Source organism: Chaetomium tenue, assembly GCF_020726465.1.
Source record: "Chaetomium tenue strain MPI-SDFR-AT-0079 chromosome Unknown F5144scaffold_2, whole genome shotgun sequence".
Taxonomy (NCBI): domain Eukaryota; kingdom Fungi; phylum Ascomycota; class Sordariomycetes; order Sordariales; family Chaetomiaceae; genus Chaetomium; species Chaetomium tenue.
The window spans coordinates 4,012,307-4,022,147 of NW_027117330.1; the positions used below are offsets into that span (position 1 = coordinate 4,012,307).

Consider the following 9,841-nt stretch of genomic DNA (forward strand, 5'->3'; position numbering starts at 1 on the left):
TGCCTGCGATTTGATGCCCAGTGAATTGTTTTCCGGGTGGACGCAGCATGAAGACACTGGCTGGCCGTCCTGTATTATACTTTCCCAGTTGCTCCTTACTCATTAGCAAGACCAACAGATGTGAACATTTCCGTTTTTTGATATCGTCTTCTTCTCCACCCCCTCTCCAAACTACCACAGTACGGATCTCATGTGAACTTTGTAGTTTCATATTCTCTTCTCAACACCTGCCTTATCGCCACTAGATACACCAGTCTGCGAACCCCCCCTCTCCCAGAACCCTCCCTTCCGTGAACCTGTCGGCTGATGCGGTATTGGTGATGCCCATTTCTCTCGAGTCTGCAACGTACCTCACACACCATGTTGTCCCTCACGTTTGTCATTCGGTGTGGCAAAACCTTGGCCAGTTGCTCGCTTTTCTGAGTTCAATGCTCGAGTCCGTCCTTGGATCTAAAACAATGTCCCCAGCCCAAGGTTTCCTCTGCTTCCCTACTTCCGTTGGTCATTTCACCTTCGAGGACTCGTGGCCAGAACTCCCAGTGTTCCATCGCTGTTTTTTGTTTATTATTATCTTTTATTGCCAAGGGGAAATTAGTGGCCATTGTCGAATCCAGGCTATATAGTTTACTTTTTGGTTATTGGCTTTCAACAGATCCCATTACAGACCACTTCGTGGCGCAATGGTTAGGTTGTGTGCTGTCGATTCCCTCCTTGTTGAAGCAAGACCTAGCGCCGAGGACGGTGAAATGACCACAACCTGTCTGTTCGATCCAAATTGGGTCGGGGGATCTGTTTTTTATATTTTATTTACGCCAACGTTTCATTCCATGAGAGAGCATCTCGTCCACACTTTATTATAAAGTCCCATATAATCTCGATGTGGTGTGATTAAAAGCTAAGAGACGTGTGGAATGCACGAAAGAGGCCGTAGGGAGAAGAGGGAAGCGGAGGATGCGTATTTATGGTGGGAGTTATGTCGCTGATTTGCACTCACTTTGCGTCGGTGTAAATGTTATCTCTTTCTCCTCTAACTAGGCGCAGGTAGGAAGTTGATAAAACAGTAATCTTTTACAAACTATAATCACATTTAGATATTGTCTCTTTTGTTTACATACCACAGGGGTGACCAGAGCAGCTAATAAAAAACGATGTAAACAACACCGGTAATGGCCTACTTTTTTGTTTGACCACCAGCTTCCCGAACCACAGGAGACTTACAAGCCATCTACATGCAGTTACATCTACCCGACCCTTATAATACAAAATTTACAAGTTTGCCATCCTTGATAACAATCACCTTCTTCGCCTGCTTGATATCAAGCGTTCCATTCACCAGCTTCCCCTTCCCCTCATCCGCCTTCAAAATCTCCTGCACAATCCACTCCCTCAACTGATCCCCCGCCATCCCACCCCCCGGCGTCGGAATCTCCACCACAACCCTCAACTTCCCATTAACCTGCACCGCACAACTCAGCTTCCTCGGCTGCAACGCCGGCAAATCCAAACTCCCATCCACCACCGGAAAAGCCGCCTTGCCCTCCCCCCGAAACATCGACCCACCCCCACCCTCACCACCACCACCATGCAACAACCCCCAACACTCCTCCGCAAACGCGGGCGTAATCGGCGCCATCATACACACCAAGGCCGAGACAGCCGGGCGGCGGACGGCGTCGCTGAGCAGGCCGGCGCGGTCCTGGATCGAGTTGGCGAGCGCCATGAGGTCGGACACGACCGTGTTGAGCGCGTAGACGCGCTCGTAGGAGGCCGTCACCGAGGTGATGGTCCGCTGCACGTCGCGCCACACGGCTACGTCCGCGTCCCATTGGGCGAGTTGTTGCGGGGTCATGGTGCTGGTTGGGTCCGGGGTGGATTCGAAGTAGGCTCGGGGTGTGGGGAGGGGGGTGTCTGAGGACGGGGTTGTTGCGGCGACGCGTGCGACGAGGTCGTGCACGCGGCCGAGCCAGCGCGTCACGCCGACGATCTTGTCGCCGTCCCAGTCGAGGATCTCGCTGACGGGGGCTTGAAATAGCATGTGTGCGCGGGTGGCATCGGCGCCGTGCTGGGCGATGACGTCGGTCGGGTCGACGCCGTTGTGTTTGGACTTGGACATCTTCTCGTAGGTGACGGTCGCGGCCTCGCCCGTGGCAGCTACCTTTGGTGCAAGCGGGTCGCTGAGATCGACTTCGTCTGGTTTGAGGAACCTGCCGGTGGAGGGGTCGGCGTATGTCCGGCCGTGCACCATCCCCTGAGTGATCAGGCGCTGGAAGGGCTCGTGGGCCTTATCCGCGGCGTCTACTTCTCCGGGTGTAAGGGGGTTTGTCATGAGGGATTTGTAGATGAAGCGAGCGTAGAGCAGGTGCAGAATTGCGTGCTCGATGCCCCCAATGTAGAGATCGACCGGCAGCATGGACTGTGCCTTCTCGGGGGAGAACGGCTCGTGCTTGTTATGTGCGTCTATGAAGCGCATGTAATACCAGCTAGAGTCGACGAACGTGTCCATGGTGTCCGTGTCTCGCTTGGCTGGCCCGCTGCATTTCGGGCACGATGTGTTCACCCAGTCTTCCTGTGTCTCGAGCGGGTTACCCGCCTTCTTGCCAGCCCAGTGTTCGTCGACTTCGGGCAGCACGACCGGGAGCTGTTCTTCAGGCACCGGCACAGCCCCGCATGAGTCGCAGTGCACGATGGGGATGGGTGTTCCCCAGTAACGCTGGCGACTGATTAGCCAGTCTCGAAGACGCCATTTTTCGACCGGCTCGGCCAAGCCGGCCTTCTCAAGCATGGCAACAAGCATTTTACCAGCCTCCTTGGAAGACTTTCCCTTGTACAGGCCGCTGTGTTCCGTCATGATGCCATGGTCAATAAAAGGTTCGTTCTGCATGGCTGTCGTCGACTCATCCTCGGAAGCGGCGAGAACGAATCTAACGGCCTCGTCATAGTGGTGCGTCTTCCAGAAGGCATGGTCGCGGACATCGTGGCCCGGAACGCCCATTACCGCCCCTTCGCCATAGTCACCGAGTACATACGGTGCCACGTATACCGGAATGGACCCCTTGGTCGCGTCGGGGGTTTCTTCGTGATATGCCAAGGGGTTGACGGCGCGGATGTGGGGTAGCATGTAGCCGATCTTGGAGTCAGGGGGGAGGCCGGGGAGAGTATCTAGGAAGGCCTGAAGCTCTGGGTCTCCCGCTGCGAGTTTGGCAACAACCGGATGGGTTGAGGCAAGCGCCAGGTATTGAACACCAAACAAGGTATCCGGACGGCTAGTGAAGACCTCGATGGCGGCATGCATCCCGTGCTCAAATGCCATGACCGGGAACTTGATGGTGGCACCGGTGGACTTTCCCAGCCAGTTCTTCTGCATGGCCAACACCCTCTCCGGCCAAGCGCCGTTCTCCGCCAGCACGTCCAGATCTTTGAGTAGGGACTCCCGAAATTCCGAGATGCGGAGAAACCATTGCTTCAGCTTCCGCTTCTCAACTTTCGCCCCAGACCGCCAGGAGCACCCATTCGAATCGACCTGCTCGTTTGCCAACACGGTCTTATCGACGGGATCATAGTTGACCTCGGCTTCGGCCTGGTAGGCGAGCCCTTGCTCCTGCAGGAGGAGGAAGATCTTTTGCGTGTGCTTGTAGAAACTTGGGTCGCACGTTGACAGCTCGCAAGACCAATCCCAAGACCCATTCATCAGGCCCAGCTGCTCCTTCATCTTGGCAATATTTGCTTTGGTCCAAATTGCCGGGTTGATGCCCCTCTCGATGGCGGCGTTCTCAGCGGGCAGCCCGAAGGCATCCCAGCCCATTGGGAGCAGGACATTTTGCCCCTGAAGAGAGTGGAACCTTGCAACAACGTCGGCAATGGTGTAGACTCGGAGATGTCCCAGATGCAAATAGCCCGAGGGGTACGGGAACATGGGTAGGACATATTTTCCCTTGGTGGCGTCGTTGATCTCGGGGGCAGATTCCGGTAACGAAGCCCACTTCTCACGCCATTTGGAGTCCAGAGCGGGGAGGTCCAGTCTGGGTTCGGCCAAGATTCGAGCTGTGGCGCTAAAGGATCGGAGTGTGGTTCGAGGAGGGGAGCATGGTGAAGAAGATAAAGTGAAATGCCGGGGAGTGTGAAGGCGAGTCACACCTGGTTTGAGATAGAGCGAGCTCAGTTTGGGCACGGAGCGGCCAATGGTCCTCGTGTGAATCAGTGGCATTGTTGTTACATTATCGGTTGGTTCGCTTTTGAATTCGTTGTGGTTGCCATCACTGGCGACGAGAGTTCGTCATGCAATAGTTAAAGTTGCTGGTGATGGTGATGGAGCTTCAATAAAGCTCTTAGCCCACTGTAAAGTTACTGAAGCTCCCTGCTGCCAAGACGGCACTCGGGCAGCCAGGTGGGGCACTGCACGGGCCTTTTCAAGATCTTGGCTTCCAGATTTGCAACGGCCCCATCCCTGCCATGGAGGTACTGTGTATGGATGGCACGCATTGTTCGCTGGCCCCCTTTCTGCTTGTTCAATTCAATCTTGAATTCAAACTCCACTACGACTCCTTTCCTCGTCATTTTGATTCAACAACTTGGGCACACCGTTTTTGATATCCGCACAATATTGACGTCTGACGGCTATACGTTTAATTTGAACAGTATAACTCCATAACTTGCTAATCAACTCTGCGAGGCGTCAGTGTCGTCTCGTTTCAACCGAAAGAAGCCGAAACTTTCAACAACCAACAAACGGGCCCGACCGCATTATCGCACGCACACACCGCCAGGTGGTGCTGCTTCTCCTGCATTCTTCCGCAAACCACCCTTCAAGCCAGCCATACCGACAATTGCGCGGCATGGTCTCCGCTTCGCCGAACACAGCATACACATAACACAATCCAGGGGTCGGTCAGGCATCGACATCCACGAACCGGACCAGACCAGGCAAGGCCAAGCCAGACGAGAGAGAGACCATGCCACCCCTCTACTCCAACCTACCGCCCACAGCGCGGGACTCGCTCGAGCTCGCCTCACTAGCCAGCTCCGGCTCGGGCTCCGAAATCGACGACATCTCCTCGCGGCCGAGCATATCCTCGTCGCGGCGGGCCTCGCTCGAGCGCGACGACCCGCTCGACTCACATAACCCCGCCGCCGCGGCCGCACCCCGCAGCCGGCCTGAACACCACTCGCGCTCCTTCTCCGTCTCGTCCACCTTCGACTTCGCCTCCAACCTCTTCCCCCTCTCCAGCACCACCGGCGCCGCAGGGGGGTACGCTCCGCTGGGCGCATCGTCATCGTCCGGGCTTGAGGGGGGCGCGGGGGCTCGGGGCGGGGGTGGGGGTGGCCGTGGGGGCTCGTTGGAGAAGCATAAGACGTTGACGTATTTGAATGGGCTGTCGTTGATTGTGGGGCTGATCATTGGGTCGGGGATCTTCTCGTCGCCGAGCCAGGTCAATTCGCATGCGGGTTCGCCGGGCGCGGCGTTGATTATATGGGTGGTGGCGGGGATTCTGGCCTGGACGGGCGCGGCTAGCTATGCCGAGTTGGGGGGTGCGATTCCGCTGAATGGGGGGTCGCAGGTGTATCTTTCCAAGATTTTTGGGGAGCTGGCGGGGTTTTTGTTTACGTGGGTCGCCGTGTTGGTGTTGAAGCCTGGGAGCGCGGCGATCATTTCCATCATTATGGGCGAGTACCTGGTGCGGGCGTTCATTGGCGCTGAGGCGGAGACGGTGAATATCTGGGTCGACAAGTCGGTTGCGCTGGTGGGGCTGGCGCTGGTGACGTTTTTGAACTGCGTCTCGACGCGGATGGGGACGCGGCTGAACGACATGCTCATGTTTTTGAAATTCGTTGCATTGCTCGGTGTTACGGTGATCGGGATCGTGGTGGCCGCCACTGGGTTTTCGTTATCGGGGCCGGCGAACCGGGACTGGAAGGACCATCCGTGGTTCGAGGGGACCAAGATGGATGCGTCGGCATGGGCCGTGGCGCTGTACGCCGGGTTGTGGGCGTTCGATGGGTGGGATAATGTGAGTTGTTCCCGTCCGCACCCTTTTTACCCCTGGTCAATATCAACTAACAGCCCTCCCAGACAAACTACGTAGTCGGCGAATTCCGCAACCCCAGCCGGGACCTACCCCGGGTCATCCACACGGCCATGCCGCTCGTCATCGCGAGCTACATCCTCGCCAACGTCGCCTACTTCCTCGTCCTCCCGCTCGACGCCATCAACTCGACCAACACGGTCGCCGTCATGTTCGGCGCCAAGGTCTTCGGCCCAGTAGGGTCCCTCATCCTCGCGCTGATCGTCAGCGCGTCCTGCTTCGGCGCCCTCAACGCCTCAACCTTCACCAGCAGCCGCCTCGTCTACGTGGCCGGCAAGGAGGGCTACATCCCCTCACTCTTCGGGCGCCTCGGCACCGGCACCGGCGTGCCCCCTACCCCAGAACTATCCAGCCTGCGCACACGCTCCTGGCTCAAGAAGAAACTAGCCTCGCTCGTCGGCGACGAAGACACAGGCCTATTCTTCACGCCCATCCCCGCGCTCATCCTCAACGCCTTGCTCACCTCAGGTTACATCCTCGTGGGCGAGTTCGGCACGCTGATCACCTTCTACGGCGTGGCGGGCTACACGTTCTACTTTTTGACGGTCCTGGGCCTGATCGTGCTGCGGGTGCGCGAGCCCAACCTGGAGCGGCCCTACCGCACGTGGATCACCACGCCCATCATCTTCTGCTGCGTCAGCCTGTTCCTGCTGAGCAGGGCCGTCTTTGCCCAGCCCCTGCAGACGCTGCTTGTCGTGGCGTTTGTGGTGGCCGGCGTGCCGGTGTATTACTGGCGGGTGCACGGGCGGAGGGGGCCGGTCGTGAAGAGGGAGGCTGGTGGTGGTGGGAGAGAGGGGAGGCCGTGGTGGAAGTTTTGGAAGAGGACGTAAGGGGCTGCTACTGCCATAGCCGCTGCTGGGTTGGATTGGATTGGCTTGGTTGGGTATTGATCTGGCTTCGGGAAGCTGGGTGTGACATGGGCGACATGTATATAATATCACATTGGGTATCTTACATTGGCCCGGTGATGGCAGGGACCGGACGATTGCATCGCTTTTATCCGAATTCGATATAGTTTTGATGACGCGATACGACACGGCGTCGATACATAATAATATCCACGAACTATTACAACTACTAAAAACACACCAGCAATCCGATGGGCCATTTAAAAAAGAAACCGAAATAAATTCATAGCTCATAAGTAGACCGACCCAGCACGCCCTCTTCGTTTGAGGAACACGCGCACTAACAAGTATTTACAGTACAATCTTGACCCTTTCTCCCACTCTCTCTCTCAGAACCTTTCACCTCACCCTCCCTCAAGACTTCCCACTCGCCGCCTCCCGCAGGCCATACGCCTTGGTCGCATAGTCACCGGCGTGCACAATCAGATCCTCCGGGCGATAATCCAGCTTACCCGACAGGTAGCTCTCGAGGATAGCCTTGGTGCCGTCGGCATAGCGCTTCTGGGCGTCGAGCGAGGTGCCCGAGACGTGGGGCACCATGGCGTTGCCGCCGCCGAAGGGGTTCTTGGCGGTGCGCAGCGGGTGGTCGACGGGGGCGGGCTGCGGGAACCACACGTCGCCGCCGTAGCCGCGCAGGTGGCCCGACTTGAGCGCGGCCGCCACGTCCTCCTTGACCACGATGGCGCCGCGCGCCGTGTTGACCAGCCAGCTGCCCGGCTTCATCTTGGCGATCAGGTCCTTGTTGAACAGGCCGCGCGTCTTTTCGTGCAGCGGGCAGTTGATGGTGACCACGTCGCACTGCGCGAGCATCTCCTCGAGGTCCGTGACGCGGCGGCAGCCGATTTCTTTCTCCTTCTCGGCGGACAGGGGCTGGTAGTCGTAGTAGAGCAGCTCCTTGCAGTCGAAGGCGCGCAGGCGGCGCAGCACGCGCTCGCCGATGCGGCCGACGGCGACGGTGCCGACGACCTTGCCCTCGAGGTCGAACTCGTTCTTGGCGGCCTCGGCCACGTCCCAGCGGCCGGCCTCGATCATCTCGTGGGCGGGCACGAAGTTGCGCACCAGCACCAGGATGGTCATGACCACGTGCTCGGCGACTGATACCACGTTGGAGCCCGTCACTTCGGCCACGGTGATGCCGCCGTTGGTCTTGTTGGCCGCGTTGAGGTCGACGTGGTCCGAGCCGATGCCGGCCGTGACGGCGAGCTTGAGCTTCTTGGCCTTGGCCAGGCGCTCGGCGGTGAGGTAGCCGGGGTGGAAGCTGGGGGAGGAGGGTGGTCTGTTAGCTTGGGACGAATGGCGCGGCGGGTGTTGTGATGTCAGGAGAAACTTACGGAGTGGTGATGATGACCTCGGCGTCGACCAGCTCGCGGTCAAAGGTCGAGTTCTCACCGTCCTTGTCCGAGGTGGTCACCAGGGTGTGGCCCTGGTCCTCGAGCCATTTGCGGATACCGAGCTCATTCTCGGTGGTTCCTAGGAGGCCGGGGACCTGTGTAATGCTGTTAGCTGTTTTTCTTTTTCTTTTTTTTCCTTTTTCTTTTCCCTCTCTTCTTTCAACACTCCCCCGGAGCGATGCCGAAGATGTCGCCAAGACGGGGATATCCTCCCGGCCGGGCATTGGACCATCCCCACTTCCCCGAACCCCTCCGAACCATGAATCCCGCCTGGCTGTATAGTTCTGGAACCGTGACGCAACCCGCTCCACGGTACCCCGCATCCAGACGTAACATTGCCATGCGGCAAGTCTTGTAGCTGCACCGCGCCGTTTTGGGAACAACACGGGCACGCGAGTGGTACGGAGCACGGAGGCGACCAAGTTCCAGAACGAAGGGAAAATAGAAAAAGACGGCTAGGAGCGGACGGCTCTTACCTCCTCGGCGTGCCTGCCGCCATCGTATAGGACTGCCAAAACTTTGACCTTTTCGTGTTTGGTGGTTAGCAAGCGTCTGGAGAAGGATGAGCCGAGAATATCGGTTCGGAAGGCGGTGGCTCTGTTCAGAGCGCCCGGGCGGCCGCTGCTGCGGAGTGCAGCTCGCCAATGGCTGGGGTTGGGGCGGGAGAAGGAGGTGAGAAGGGGTAGGGAACGGGAAGAGAAGAGGGATGCGGAGCGCGTTGCAAGTACCATTGTGACTGATGATTTGTGTGTTTTGTGGGATGGATGTGTTCTGAGATCAGAGGGATCCCGGTGGGTTGTTCGAGTCTGCGGGACGGAGTATGCTTTATAGCGATCGGAGAGGTTGCAGTATTGTTCAGACGGGATGAATGCACGGTTGAAGTGTGGTGCAGCACTCAGGGGTGGAGATCTGGTTGTTATATGAGTGAAAGAGAAGGGAGTGAGGAATAGAATCAAGTAATGGCCCCCATGGGTGGGAGCAGGCTCGGGGATATTTATGTGCTCCCGTTTCCTCTCGCCGTCCTCCTATACCGCGTGTGGAATCCGATCCTCATGCCCGGCAATCAGTTCATCTACCTTGGATTGGAGGTGCCTCGGAGTGTGCAACCGCTCGGGGTCGTGGGATGCCGAGGCGTCAGGGATGGGTGGAGGGATGAGGTGGATGGATGGATGGGTGAACGAGCTCGGTGCGAGTCCAATTCGTGCAGCTCAGCGTGGCGTCCCTTCCATCCTGCTCATTCGCCAATGGCTCGTCCCATTGGCGCCCGCAGCCACATCAACGGTTGCTTGCCATGTGGTGCACGTCGATCGACGGCATGACATGCCTGAGCCGTGCACACTGTTCATGCTGTTGCTTGTACGAGGGCCACTTGCAGCACACACTCAGATGAGGGGGCGTCGAGAGAGCCACGACGGGATTGGTGACTCTCATAAACAACCTGTGGTTGAATGCGTCATGGCTT

At 57.8% G+C, this 9,841-nt stretch overlaps 3 protein-coding genes across 3 annotated transcripts; 1 reads left to right on the forward strand and 2 right to left on the reverse strand.

Moving 5' to 3' along the window:
* Window positions 1-502: 502 nt before the first annotated feature.
* On the reverse strand, window positions 503-4,554 carry F5144DRAFT_545520 (uncharacterized protein; the record flags this gene model as incomplete). The annotated part of the gene is made up of 9 exons (XM_066787372.1): window positions 503-550; window positions 663-757; window positions 995-1,031; window positions 1,116-1,135; window positions 1,219-1,225; window positions 1,271-1,483; window positions 1,643-4,041; window positions 4,135-4,256; window positions 4,346-4,554. 9 exons carry the CDS (start codon window positions 4,552-4,554, stop codon window positions 503-505), a joined length of 3,150 nt encoding a protein of 1,049 aa, XP_066647026.1.
* On the forward strand, window positions 4,500-7,158 carry F5144DRAFT_506761 (amino acid permease-domain-containing protein). Its single transcript, XM_066786478.1, has 2 exons — window positions 4,500-6,005; window positions 6,068-7,158. Exons 1-2 carry the CDS (start codon window positions 4,950-4,952, stop codon window positions 6,908-6,910), a joined length of 1,899 nt encoding a protein of 632 aa, XP_066647027.1. The 5' UTR covers window positions 4,500-4,949; the 3' UTR covers window positions 6,911-7,158.
* An 18-nt stretch (window positions 7,159-7,176) lies between these two features.
* On the reverse strand, window positions 7,177-9,038 carry F5144DRAFT_134591 (formate dehydrogenase). The gene is made up of 2 exons (XM_066782326.1): window positions 8,320-9,038; window positions 7,177-8,246 (listed from the first exon to the last, which is right to left on the reverse strand). Exons 1-2 carry the CDS (start codon window positions 8,700-8,702, stop codon window positions 7,343-7,345), a joined length of 1,287 nt encoding a protein of 428 aa, XP_066647028.1. The 5' UTR covers window positions 8,703-9,038; the 3' UTR covers window positions 7,177-7,342.
* Between the last annotated feature and the right edge of the window lie 803 nt (window positions 9,039-9,841).